The 14,102-nt window shown below is 47.6% G+C and overlaps 1 protein-coding gene across 4 annotated transcripts in view; it reads right to left on the bottom strand.

Annotated features, from left to right (window-relative positions):
* Positions 1–446: 446 nt before the first annotated feature.
* Positions 447–14,102, bottom strand: part of LOC139054161 (glutamate receptor ionotropic, delta-2-like) — a 105,763-nt gene continuing 92,107 nt past the window's right edge. For 2 of the 4 annotated variants that reach the window (XM_070530791.1, XM_070530790.1), the window contains exons 4-8: positions 13,928–14,089; positions 13,480–13,633; positions 6,714–6,931; positions 3,342–3,625; positions 447–1,139 (exon numbers count right to left, since the gene is read on the bottom strand). In XM_070530791.1, coding sequence (XP_070386892.1) covers positions 905–1,139; positions 3,342–3,625; positions 6,714–6,931; positions 13,480–13,633; positions 13,928–14,089 — 1,053 coding nt within the window. In that variant the 3' untranslated portion in view covers positions 447–904. The remainder of the gene's footprint in view (positions 1,140–3,341; positions 3,626–6,713; positions 6,932–13,479; positions 13,634–13,927; positions 14,090–14,102) is intronic. The other 2 variants (XM_070530792.1, XM_070530793.1) reach the window with 1 other exon arrangement.

Below are 14,102 nucleotides of genomic sequence, written 5' to 3'. Positions count from 1 at the left end.
TTTTAAGCTTCCGTTGCATGCCGCCGCAATTTTCGACCAGCCACCGCAAGCTAAGTAAGGGAAAGCTGACCAATCGCAGACGCCGGCACTAGCTTCTTCATTCGGTTATCGATTTTCAGTGCACTGGCTCGCCCCCATTGAATCCCTCTCCACTTGAGCGTGCTCCTCGCTTCTTGTCCGCCAATTAGATAAGACCAGCCACTCAGTGTAGGCAGTGCTATTTATTTTTAAAGCAAACAAAAGTGACTTCCCATAAACGAGGAGAGAGTTTCATTGGTCTGTTTAGACAACCCTTCGGGTCAGCACCCGATGCTTGCGTCGGCGGTTACGCAAATTTGACGTCAGGAGATTGGAATAAAACATATTGGACTAGTTTTACGTCATAGGGCCCCAAGTTTATGAACAATATGACATTCGTGTGTGCAGGTAATTACTGGTTTTATTGCCAAGAATGACAAACTACAACATTACACTTGTGCGGTAGGAACGCCTCTCTCGTCACCTTCCCCTTAACACACTTGTCTGTGTGCGTGTGTGTAAGCTTAGCATGTTTGTGTCTCCGTGGTACGCGCGAGCGCTTTACATGGGGGAAAGAGTAGCTTGACTGTGCGCTCCGCCAAACTCACCGGCCCAACATCCGCCGACGTCACTGCTTGGCCGTGACGTGTGCTTGGAAAACATTTCTATATATAGTTACAGGAAGCTCGGCGGCTGGTGACGCGTGGCAGCCTTCCGATGGTTTGGAGTGTCGACTGGTCACTTGTTATCATGTCGCAGACCACAGTGGGCGGTAAGGACCTGCCCCCACTACTCTATTGTTCCTTTCTACTTTCTTTCTTTCCTTTTTTTCTTTTTTTTGTTGGAAAGGTGCGTGGCGTCGGCTGGGCTTTTCGATCGAGCCGCGTCACTGTGGGCGGATGGACGCCCCTCGGCCCACACAGAGCTCGAGCGCGCAGACGGCCATCGCGACGACCAAGAAGGCCAGGTGAGCGAAGAACAACCCGGTGAGATCCTCGAAGCGCAGAGTGTCAAACTGGTAGATGCTCGAGCGCTGGCTTCCGGCGAAGCAGGCGCCGCCGGGTGGCTCTATCACGTGGGACTGCAGCGCCGGCACGCCGGCCTCCATCCACCACTTGATCCTGCGGAGAGACGGGTGCTGTTGGCTACTGTTGGCTGCGGGCCACGCGTTGAGCACGCGCGCGAGGACGCGCAGGGAGAAGCGAACTTCAAGCAGGTGGCTATACGTGTCAAAACCGATTGCAATATAGCGTTGCATCAATGGGTTACAGCAAGCAAAAGAAGCAAAGCTGTTGCATCGTGTCGCTATACGTATTTTTTGTGCTCTCTTGAAGCGCCGTTTTTAACGAAGTAGTCCGGTAATTGACGATGGCGACTTTGTGTGTGTGTGTGTGTGTGTGTGTGTGTGTGTGTGTGTGTGTGTGTGTGTGTGTGTGTGTGTGTGTGTGTGTGTGTGTGTGTGTGTGTGTGTGTGTGTGTATATCCGAGGACACCTGAGCCCAGGGGTGAATCTCCGCACGACTGCCATTGGCGGTTTTAAGCAGACGCTCTTTCGACGCTAGCGCCAAGGTCCCCTTCAGTTACGGCGCTAGCAGGAGGGCGATACTTTGGCAAAATGGCGGCGCACACGATTGTTTACGTTGTCATGGCAACAGAAACAGCAGCCGTACGGCGCCTCCTCACTCTAGCGTGTTTTTTTTTTAATTATGATGGCCCATTTCGCTCCCTCTCCACCCTCCCCATGCCCCGCGCACTTTCTCTTTTGCTTTCTTTCCGCCTGTCCGCGAAGCGGCGGTGCCTTTTTTTTTATTGCGCTTGCGAGTATTTGTGAACTGGCACTTGGTGCACTGTGAATTCTTTATGCTTTAGTACACACGCAGTCTTGTTCCTACTTTGAGTATGCCAAGATATGCCAGAACATATATAAATTCCACTTCCAACACCTGAGATCTTTGACCTCGTTTTATGGACTTCCGTTTCCGAAAACAAATATTTGCGCATAACTTGGTATGATGCACGCTCAGAAAATGAACAAAAGTTAAAAATGTATGACATGTACATGACTACTAAACAACACAAAAGTTCACAGACAGTGAAATAAAAAATAAAATCAAGAAAACGCGAAGGCCGTTTCATGAGACACGTATAAAAGATTTTCATATAATGCCCTAAAGACCAAAGTGTAGAAGAGCTTCTGATATGCACATTGAGAGCTTCTTATATACTCACTGAGATATTGCACAAAACTACAAAACTGAACGACGTGTATGACATAATCATGACAACTAAAGAAAGGGAAGATTCACTGGTAATGGCAAAAACAATGACAGGTAAAATACCTAAGTAGAATAAAATGCTAAGATTGTTTTATTGACAGCCATACAAAGAAAAAAAACAAGAACTTACTTATAACCCTGCATAAAAGTGTATGAAATGCGTGACCTGTTCATTACTACTGAACAAAATGAAAAAGACATGGCAGAAGAAAAATAATATTGTACTAAAAACGGAAATACACATTATCACATTAATTTGCACTTGGCCACAACTTCAGCAATGGTGGCAACGGAGAGCAGAAGGTAGTCAGCTTTCACAGCAACACATAAAAAACATTCGCAAAAAGGCCTATTCTTCAATCAAAGACCAGGTGAAATGAGCCAACAACACGACTTTTCTCTCACCACGAATCCAATGCTTAGCAGTCAAATTGCGTCACTTAAGGCACTAAGTCATACCTACTAGGCACTCCATTGCATGCGTAATACACACGAACTGCAAAAATCTGCATATAGGAAACTTGCAATGCTCATGCTTTCCAGAAGAAAAAAAAGCGTATCATGCCTACACATGAAGGTTGTTCGCGCGGTTTTCCCATCGGCAATTACTGACATAATACATAAACACTAACAGTTATTTATTATCTGTTAGTTCATTTGTAGAACGGTGACCCACAGAAGAAGCACTGAGCGCGGAATGGAAAGCTTGGCGAGATACTGAAGTTGCAGAATGAGACTTGGCACAGAAAAACAAGTCTTAGACCAGGTGACAATGAGGAGGAACATCTATATTTGTCAGCTTTTCCTACCGGTAAAAGGAAAGTGTAGCACAATCAAGGCGCAACGACGTCCGGAGACTCATGGAGCACAGACATCCACAGGCCCGTGTTCATGTACATGCGTGTTCTTATGTCCTTGGGTCTGCGCACTGCGTATAAAGGCGAGGGGGGGGGGGGTGCCGCTTAATTTAAAGGGAGGGGGGGGGGGGGAGGGGCCCTGGGTACGTGCCTGACCTGGCATCTACAAGCGTGCTGTACGGGCAGTTACCTTTTGTTCATCTCTTTGAATAGGTCCAAAGGAAAGTGCTTGCTGGCGACCCAGACACTCCTCCAGATGAAGAGGAATCCCTGGCTTATGTAGAAGCGACCCCGCAGAATAGAGCAGTAGCGCTTCAGCTCAAACTTGGACGCATATTTCCCAACCAGCAAGACTGCTTTGTTCCGCAGTATGTCCTCGACGTCGTTCTGGGCGTACAGTACGGGTACAGGTCTCACGCCTTGGTGTCGTTCCACCATGTCCTGTATCTGACGGTAGACTCCAGACTTTGAATACTGCGCATGAAGAGGACACTTACTATGTAGCAATTGCCGCTTGAAGAATGTATTTAGTTGCGGTTGTTCGCTTTCCTGAGCGGATGCGTCTGTGTCAAAGCGAGCACGCACGCACGCGCGCACGCACGCACGCACACACGCGCACACACACACACACAAAATATTCGTGCGTGCATGTAATTAGTGTTTTTATTGCTAAGAATGTTTAGCTATAATTTTACCCTTGTGCGGATCATAAACGCGCGACTCGGCGAGGAAGCGTGTTTATCACGCAGAAAAAAATGTGGGTAGTCTGCACTAGTGGTGCAAGGCTGGGTCACAGCGGAGCTAGTTTTGGCTTTTGCTAAGTGTTGCTAGGTTTTGCTAAGTTTTGCGAGGTAATACGTGGCTCGGGTAGGTTCATACTAAGCGTTGCTGGGTTTTGCTAAGTTGGGCGGCGCCGAGCACTCAGTCGGCAGCGTTCGTCTCTGGCCCGAAACTCGGGATCCTCGGGCTCGGCGACGCCATTTGTCGGCGGCCGCCTCGGCGCGATGGGCAGGATCGGTTCTCCGTCGTCGATCGCAGTCCCGCTGAGCCGCGCGCCGAGCTTCCTTGTAGGCGGCTTCTTCCTCGGAAGTCTTGCCTTTCTTCGATCGCCCCATGGTAGACGTGCACGCGCGCCGGCTGCTCGGACCTTTCTAGCATATCAGTGACGTCACGACTAAGCGAACACTTCCTTCTCCTCGGCTGGGGAGAGGGAAGCGCATGCATGCCGCGGCGAGACAGCGCCATACGCATGGGTGTGGCGCGAGGAGGTTGCGTGGCTCGGCGACGCATAGCTGGGCCGAGTTTTCTGTCGGCCCGAAACGGACTTACGAAAAGCTTAACAGCTCCGCTGTGAAGAAATGGGGCAAAATCTTCGCCCCTGGGCACAGTTCAAGGTTATGACTGAATATTTTGTACCGGTACGTAAATAAATGTCTAAAGGACCCTTCGCAGAAATTTTCGAACCATGATATTCAGTAGATAGGAACTTGTTACAGAGTTTCGAAACAGAGTATTCACACCTCGTAAAGTTTTACCCCTGTCTCACACCCCGTATTTTACCAGACTTGTGATTAGTGAAAAAGTTGTTAATTAGGCAATTGCGTATTTCGATTTATTGTGTAAATAATTTGCACCTCTTCGGACAGTCTAATTCAAGGATTATAACTCTGCCACAGACATTCTTTTTTTTTATTCGGCATAGTGTATAATAAAACCGCTTTCTTCCTTTCTTTCTTTCTTTCTTTCTTTCTTTCTTTCTTTCTTTCTTTCTTTCTTTCTTTCTTTCTTTGAATTCGAGCCCGGCTCTCTTGCTAGCGCTCCACGCCAGTTCCGTGAAAGTGATGGGATAGTAGGGGCGTGTTATGGAACGTGTGGCGAGATGATCAGACGCGCCATTTTACGTGTGCTTCGTGGAGGACTAGGACCTGGCGTTCCGAGCACTGACATGATATGCGCAACAGTGAAAAGCAAATTCTGTTGTGTATGTGCGTGCGCTATACTATACTGAATTATCGGAGAAGATAAAATGCACAGTTAATTTTTTATTCGCTCTTGTTAGTTCAAAGTGCGTCCACGCTAATGTTGTGTACCAGTGCACTGGGCATGTATACTAACTGGCCACCAGGCTGAGATATCCCATGTACTACGTAGCTCGCTACATCGCATCATTGTCACCTAAACACACGCACTCTCATTCTCTCTATTTCCCCTTCCCTCCTATTCAACCTTTCCCTAAGGCAGAGTAGAGGGCCAGGCACAACAGTTCTCCGGCCAACTTCCCCGCTCTTCTCACATACATGTTCTCTCCTTTTCTTTTCGAAACGGTTAGTGTTATTTCTTCATTATTAACGCCGAACTTCAGTCACTGCGAGGAGGAGGTGTGAGCTGCGGGTAGATACAGCTCACCAGATTTCGTAGCCAGTCACTAGCTCATCGTAGAATTCTATCCAGCTTAAAGATTGTGCATCAGTTTCTGTACTTGAGTTCTACTCGCTTTAAGTTGCCGCACTACGGTCAGCTTAAAATGCAGGGTTGTCTTTTTCCGACAAGGTGCTTTCGAACGTTTATTACGCACTTTCACAATGAATGATTAGATGATGGTTAAACGAGAAGAAAAGGGGGGTTAACCGAGGGTCCCAATTTTTATTAGTCATATCATAAGAAGCCAACAAACACTGACACCAAGGACAACACAGGGGAAATTACTTGTGCTTAATAAATGAAATAAAGAAACGATAAATTAATGGAAATTAAAGTGGATGAAAAAACAGCTTGCCGCAGGTGGGAACCGAGCCCACAACCTTCGCATTTCGCGTGTGATGCTCTGCCAATTGAGCTACCGCGGCACCATTTCCCCATCCACTTTCTTGGGTATTTATGTGTCCTAGTAGAACCCTGGGAGTGTTAGCCAGCGCCACCACTCACATACCTTGGCGGCGGACGTGGAACATCCTTTCTGCCGCAGGCGTCACGAGAACGTAATCTTTTTGGGTGAAGGCTACTGGTTGGTAGAGCATCGCACGCGAAATGCGAAGGTTGTGGGTTCGGTACCCACCTGCGGCAAGTTGTTCTTTCATCCACCTTAATTTCCATTAATTTATCATTTCTTTATTTCATTTATTAAGCACAAGTAATTTCCCCTATGTTCTTGCTGTCAGTGTTTGTTGGCTTCTTATGAGATGATCGTTAGTGGCATTAACGAGCGCGAGTATTCTATTCTTCTATCCGCATTCACTCGCGGGAACCATCTGTCCGAAGCATATGCTGCTTCCTTTACCTCGATTGTATCTTTGAAATCCATGTCAATGTACAGGACGTCAAATTCTAGTTTTAGTGTGCCTACATATTCCCAATTGCTATTTCGCATCTGCGACACTTGAGTCTGACTGCGAGCATCTCTTACGTTGTGTTACCGGTTACGTACGTCATTTTTAGTATAGCCTGTACTTTCCTGCTTGGTCATGGGCTAGTACGCAGAAACGAAAAAATAAAATCACATATCAAAGAACACGATTCAATCAAACGCCCCGACTAGACCAAAAAAAAAAAAAACTTCCGTAACCTGCAGGATGGTGGCGATCTGCGTTCCGGCGGGCACGAGAGGCGTGAGGTGGGGATGCTTGGCGAGGTCCTCGGCAGAATCGATGCGGGCGAAGGACGCGTGCACCGTTAGGGCGGCCACGATGAGGCTGGTGAAGTACGTGCTGATCACCAGGCTGGCCAAAAGCCACGCGCCGATCACGTAACGCGAGATGCGGCGGCCGCCGAACGTAGTTGTACCTGCGAGTCAGCGGTGAGTGGGGTTCCGGCTACGGGCGGACGCTGCGAGAAACGTGCACAGCAGGCGACGCGGGCAAAATGGAAAGAGCAGACAGAAATGGGACGTATTTCGCTAGAATAGCAGCTTGGGCTTGTTGGTTTTCCATCCTGCTCTGTGGAACGTCTGCTCTGTGGAACGTCGTTCTGTGGAACGTGGAACTCTGTGGCTCTGTGGAACGTCATCCTGGCGAAGCTGCGCACCGACACTACCCTGAAACGAAGAGCAGCAGAAACACGGACGCCTGGAAGCAGTGTCCATACCAGCGGAGTCGAGGCTCTGCCTCACTCGATCCTCGAGATTCTACGTCATGGACCGAAATTTGCCGTCGAGCCGAGGACTTCTACACCGGAACTACTGGCAATGGTGCGACGAGTTGCGCGCGCAGGGCCAGAGTCTGAAAGTTCCAGGTGCCTGTCCGACGGAGTCGACGTGGTTGCCCGTTGCAAAATGGGCACGAACCGCCTACCTGTGCGACAAGTGGTGACGTATTTGAAAGAACATTCCCTCTCGTTGCTTACTTCTGACAAGGAGGGGGGCTTCGCTGTGATGCCGAAAGACGACTACCAATATAAGGCGTTAGAGGCCATAAGTTCTGTTTTTAACAGTCATGAAAAGTCTGTTCTGCGAAAAGCAAAGTCAGCTGCAAAGAAGCTATGCGGAAATCTCAAACTCGACCGCCTTGTGCGTAGCATCGAAACTAGCAAAAAATCATCCCTTGACATGTTTTTCACTGTAAAAACGCATAAACCTGAGTGGCCCCTGCGGGTTATAGTATCTGAGAAGGGCACTTGGCAGAAAACGATTGCCCTGTTTTTGCAAGAAAAACTAAAGCTACTAACTGTTGACGATCCTTTCCAGGTGAAATCCTCAGACGCTGTAATAAGGTTTTTAAAAGACAATTCTAGCACTGACTTTGCAGCATGCTCTGTAGATGTTAAAGATTTATATTATTCGATCCCCCAACATGAAATTTTGGAGTGCGTGGAAGAATGTATAGATGCACACGGTGCTGTCGCTTTTCAGAACGCCTCCGGGGTTTCAACCGGTGGGTTCCTGGAACTCCTTTCTGTATACTTGAAATCCACTTATGTTACGTGGGAAGGGAATGTGTACCTCCAGAAACGCGGCGTCTGTATAGGGTCATGTATTGCGCCAGTACTTAGCGATTTGTTTCTTGCCCAGAAAGATAGATTACTTCAGAACGCCCTAACCAGAACAAACGTCCGGGGAGTCTTTCGGTATGTTGACGATTACTTGGTTCTATGTGATGGCTCTGGCACGAATTCAGATGACGCAGTTTCGGAGGCACTAACATGCTTTAGTCATGCGCTTCAGCCGCTTGCTGTTACCCACGAGGTCCCCACGCAAGGGTCTTTGAGATTCCTTGATCTCCGGCTCGAACTCTCCAAAGGGAAGGTCTGCTGGGCCTATGAACCCAGAGGCGACAAGGCGCCACTGCCATTCGAATCAGCGCATTCAAAACTAGTGAAGAGAGCAATTGCAAACCTTTGTCTAACAAATGCGCTCAAAAAATCGTGCATCCACGCAATGGAACAAAGTTTTTGTCGGCAGGTTGACCGGCTTACTAGGGCTGGTTACCCGTCGCACCTTCTTGTGTCCGTTGCGGAAAAAATGAGCAAGAACCTAAAACTCGAGCGTGCCCATGGCGAGCCAGGTAGCGAGAAGCCAAAAGAAAAACGACGGACCGTGGCCCTGCCATACGTGCACAACCTATCTCACCGCCTGAAAAAGATTGGGCGAAAAGCTGGAGTCAATGTAGTGCTTACTGCCCCGAAAAAACTAAAAAGCCTCTGCCGACGCGTCAATGCTGAAGAGCCGATAAACCAGGAAGGGTGCACGACTAATCACCAGAATCGTTTTGTGGAGTGCGCAGAAGCCGTTGTGTATTCAATACCTCTGAAATGTGGAAAAAGGTATATAGGGCAAACTTCTAGATGCACAAATGAGAGACTGAAGGAACATAAACTTAGCGTCGAGCAGGCTAACAGGAATCTAGGCATACATATCAGGGATTGCCCCTCAAAAGATTGCGCCGCAGAATTTAGACGCTGTAAAGTGCTGAAGAAACACAATGACCAGCTGGTCCGGGAGATAATTGAGGCAGCCGAGATTACCAGACTTCGTGATCAATGCGTTAGCACGCCGTCCTTGTTATTGACAAAAAAAGAACTTGAGCTTTTGCACGTGCAACCGCTATCTTGAGTGCATAAAAGAAAAAAGTGCTTGTTTCACATGATGTGCGATCACGTGACTGCGACACATGAGGGCAATGTTTATAAAAAGCCGTGTTTCTTTCGGAATAAACGTTGTTGAAAGTCAGCGCTTGTGGTGTCTTCTTGTCTCGTCCCTTGTCTATATTTTGCGCTGTTACTAGCAGAAATGGGACGCAACGTTACGTTCCGACAAACGTTACACTCCCCTGTGTGCGGGGAGCGAGCGAGCTGAACAATTAACGCTGGGCCCGCGAATCCCAGAAGCGACGAGTGCCTTTTATTTTTGCTTTTTTTTTTGCTTTGCAGGAACCACAATCGTCGCTGCTCAGAAGCGGTGTGCCCCCTGACGCCTCTGCATTTGCCGCGGTCTCTGCACCTCTGTGCGCTGGAACTATGGTGTTAAATTAATGTTCCGATTTCTTGCGGAGGAAGTACTTCGTACACAGTACGTACTTCGTTTTGCTGTTACACTCTCGCTCTTTCTGAAATGTTCCTCGATCGGTCTCGCTTGCAATCACGTGACCAGTTATGCTCATGTTCTTCTTCAGACGCACTGGCTATGTACGTCCGCACCCAAGCAGTATTGTTGCGCCTCATTCTGATGCCACTTCGCGCTCTCTTTTGGTAAGACACTGCAGCTCGTGTGGTTGTGAGCTTTTTTTTCAGAATTTCGTTACTGTGTTGAGAAAAAGAGATATGACCTTGTAGCCTCATTATTGAAGCAACGAAAAGTGCAAATGTACACACCGAGTGTGTGAGCGTGAACACGCCTTTGCTGTAGCATTGCCAAAAAGTGAGACAGTTGTTTTTTATATAATGGTATACGTAATGCACTCATGACACCTTTGCTTCCGCACGAGTGGTATATGCATGCATATGTCTCGAATGAAACCATTGTTTGATATTAGCGCTTGTGTGCGTACAATTTATTGTCCTCGTCTGTCATCGAGCCTCAAAATGCCCGAATAGCTGAAATCGTGCTTCACCGTTTTGCAACTTTTTTTTTTCTATTTCTGCCACCTTAACGGCTAATTGAACTTTCAGCGCCACAAAGTGCACTAATGCAAAAAAGAGAAAAAAGAAAACCGAATGAACGAACGAAAAAAAAAGTCCTCGCTTTTCATACATTATAGCAGCTCATATTTGCATTATAGTCTCAGGCCCACATGGTTTGACTTATTTGACGGACTGGCCTCCGCTTAAAGCGGCACCTATCTCACACTTGTCGGCAGACTTTCTGGGCAATCAGGGCAGATATGTGTGCGCTACTCTTGAGCCGGTCGTTGGAAAGAGACAAATGCCGCGAGACTAGGTCCCTTAAATAATGATGATGATAATAATGATTATTAGCTCATGCATTCTCAAGGACCGCGAATGGACATACGCCCAGGCATCATGGCGAAAGTAGAAGGCATGCGCCGGAACACTCAGTGATCAATGATGGCTCTGCATTCATTGCGGAGTTTATTTCCAGTATATCCACACAATTATTTCCAAGTGTGGATGGGAGAGCAAACGAGGATAGCCGATATTCTAGTTGACTTTAGGAGGAAAAGATGGAGCTCAGCAGGCCATGTAATATGCAGGGCGGATAACCGATGGACAATTAGAGCTGCATAACGGATGCCAAGGAGGCGGCAAGAAATTATGTGGGGTGCTGAAATCAGGAAATTTGCAGGCGCAAGTTGGAATCAGCTAGCGTAAAACGGGGGTAATTGTTGATTGCTGGGGGAGGCCTTCGTCCTGCAGTGGACATTAAAAAAAAATAGGACGAGGGTTGACGAGGAGGAGGGCGATATAACCGGTTACAGCGCATCCCTTGCAGTATAGGACATGCCAGTTAAGAGGGCTTTATCAGCTCCCGAGCTAGAAGAACGGAAACGACGCCAGTAGAAGATACCAATTGTACTTCAATGTCGATATATCCAGACCAGTGAGTGCCTGGTTTCCGGAGCTTATGAAATAGGCGTTCGGTGTCCAAACTGTCGTCAAAGACTTTGTACACATAGCGCCAACAGGAGGGTCACGGACCATGTGTTTGTTTGGGGACTTGCCGATATTAAAGCACTTATTTCGTGTCCTGCTTCGCCATCCATAGACCCCTCATATGTGCAGTTGGCAACGAACCCGAAGCAATGGAAATCTCATAATGACCTCTGCAGATTGTCGATAAAAGCGTCTTCAGCAATCCGGTGGGTCGCTACGTTGCTTGAATACTACCCGCCTTAATATCAACAGTCATGGTGAGATGGGTTCTGGTGGAATGTTCTTTTTTAATAGTTGGAACAGATTTTTAAAAAGACGCAGGCGATAACGCTGTACCGCCTTTGCAGATGCATTTATGGAAGAATGAACATTCCCTGAATAAGAAATCCCAAATGTCCAGGGGGTGTTAACAACGGCCTGCTGAGGTGCGCCCTCAGCGTGGATAAGTTGGACGACGGCATGGGCCAGCTACCATCTAATTCATGCCCGACTCCAATCTTGACAACTGGTAACGAACGGTGGGATTGAGCCCCCAATCCTAACAGTAGCTAATTAAAAATATTCATTAATCAACTTTTTAAATGTGATCTTTACGGCACATCTTGCAATTGAGAAGTTGAAACAAAGCTAAATTAAGTCACGTTTGCTTATCAGAAATGCAAAGGCTGCCCCCAACTTTCAATACATCACTCCTTAATCTGCACTACAATACATTAGTATACAAACATTGTTTGTTGGCTTCTTATGATACTGCTATACATTGGTGTGTTAGTGTTCTAGTTAACAGTTTCCAATAAGTCCCCCTTTAGCATTCCGGGGTAACCTTAACTTGAACGTCAATGTATATTTTGGCCGATTTGGGGACGGATATGTTGAAAGTTGTGCTATATTAGAATTCCTGCTAAGCAGACGTGATTAGACTACTACTAGGCTTTAATTTCGGAATTGCAACATGCGCCCTAATGTGAATAATAAAAAAAATTATAGTTAATTTTCTTATTAGCTATCTGGACAGTGTCATTTTTCCATAGAGATAATTTCATAGCGAGTAATAATTTCATGGAGGTAAAATACACTTGGCCTATATGAGTGGATACGTATGTGCGCGTGAGTGATCGAGCATGTGTGTGTTCCACTGGTGGAGGACGGAGTAAAAATATCATGGAATCGTTGAATCTCAGGTCGTGCGAAGCAATCGTGATCGGCCTGTTACATACTGTTACGATTGACGTTTAGCACTGTTCACCCGGCATCCCTTCTAGACGATTAATGCTTCACCGGCAAGCGTCCAGCTATGAAATGACCTTCACGATGTATCATCGTTCTCTCCGGACCAGGGAGCTGGTTACTAAACCAGCGTAACCAAAGCTGATGGGCGAGACGAGCGCCTACCTGCACGTGACTGGACCCGACATAGACGGTGACACGCAAACAAAGGCGCTGACGTCTAGGCGCCCACAGCCACCGTCCTTCGTGAAAGCAACAACCATACCGTGAACACCACTCTATCGGAGCTATCTAGCGGAGCATCACGAATGGTCCACTAATTGATCAAAGCAGCCGACGTCGAGGATTTACGTGGGAACGACTTCGACATCAAGTTCCCATCATACCTTGCTGGTGAAGCAGTGCACTGACACATACACAGTGAAGACACACAAGAAAAGACGACACTCGCTGCTTGTGTGTCTTCACTGTGTCCGTGCCAATGCACTGCTTCACCAGCAAGGTATGACGATTAATCACCAGCTAGCCCAACTTTCCACATTATTGAACGTCAAGTTCCCGGCTTGCCTCGTATGCGGGTGCGAACGCGCAACATTGGACCCGGGGCGACGATGCGACGTCATAGGCGGGATTTTGCGAATAGTTCAACGATTGTGGTTGACCGAGAAGAAGAACAGTGAATTTCCCCAACGAGAGAAAGGGGGAAAAGAATTGCATAAAAAGTGGATCTGGAGTGTTGTGGTAGAGTGCTTCGACTCTTACTAGAACTCCTAGTCGTACGGGTGCTCTGACTAGTGCGCGTGGTCCTATTCATGCTTGTAGCTACTACTCGAAGTCGCGCAAGTTCATGTAAAGTCTCATCATGTAAATTTGTAAATAAGCCCTTTTTCTCATCCCTTGGACGTCGCCCCGGACCCCTCGATCGCACGGCACCTGGCACATTATCAGCCACGGAACCATAATGGCCTCTCGGAGGCATGCAGAGTCGCAACAGCTGTATGACAGCGATGGGATACGCTACCCTGCGTCGCAAAAATACAAGCAAAAAAAAAGTCACCCACCTTGTCCCAAGAGGCTGCCGATCAAAGCCCAGAAGATGGATGCAACCTTGCCCGCTTGCTTTCGAACCTCGCCGTCAGCCGTGGCAGATGTGTGCTTCAGCGCAGGAATTATGAAGCTTAGTGCAATCATCGAGATCAAAAGGCAGACCCACGTCTGTAACAGACCCATCGGGCTCGTGAAATTTGTGAACATCATTCGATCATTCGATAGAGATAGCCTTGCTCACCAAGTATTTAACCTTGCAATAAACCGCGGTTAGCGCATTGACCATATTACAGCTACGGACACGGTCACGCAAACGTAACGCCCTTTTTAAAAGATAAAGGCAAGCGCAAAGTTTAACGTCGTGAACAGCTAAGTGCGTGAAGGTTAAAACGGGGTCATTAAGGACGTTTGTCTCGTGCAAGTAACTATATAAGGACTTGCATGAGAGCAAAGCCCACTCACGGTTAAATCAAATGCGCTGAGGATGCCGAAGTTTCCAGTGGCAATATCTTTCACTCCGCTCGTGATTCCTATTTCAGGGTAGTCGAATATGTCCGAGACGAGAAGTTCATCTCCGAAAAAGAAGTCTTCCATATTGAACGGGCCAAATCCGATGTTCGCTCTCTGAAAGACAGCC

This window comes from Dermacentor albipictus, chromosome 1 (genome assembly GCF_038994185.2).
Source record: "Dermacentor albipictus isolate Rhodes 1998 colony chromosome 1, USDA_Dalb.pri_finalv2, whole genome shotgun sequence".
In the NCBI taxonomy this organism is placed as follows: Eukaryota; Metazoa; Arthropoda; class Arachnida; order Ixodida; family Ixodidae; genus Dermacentor; species Dermacentor albipictus.
This window is presented reverse-complemented; position numbering and strand designations above follow the sequence as displayed.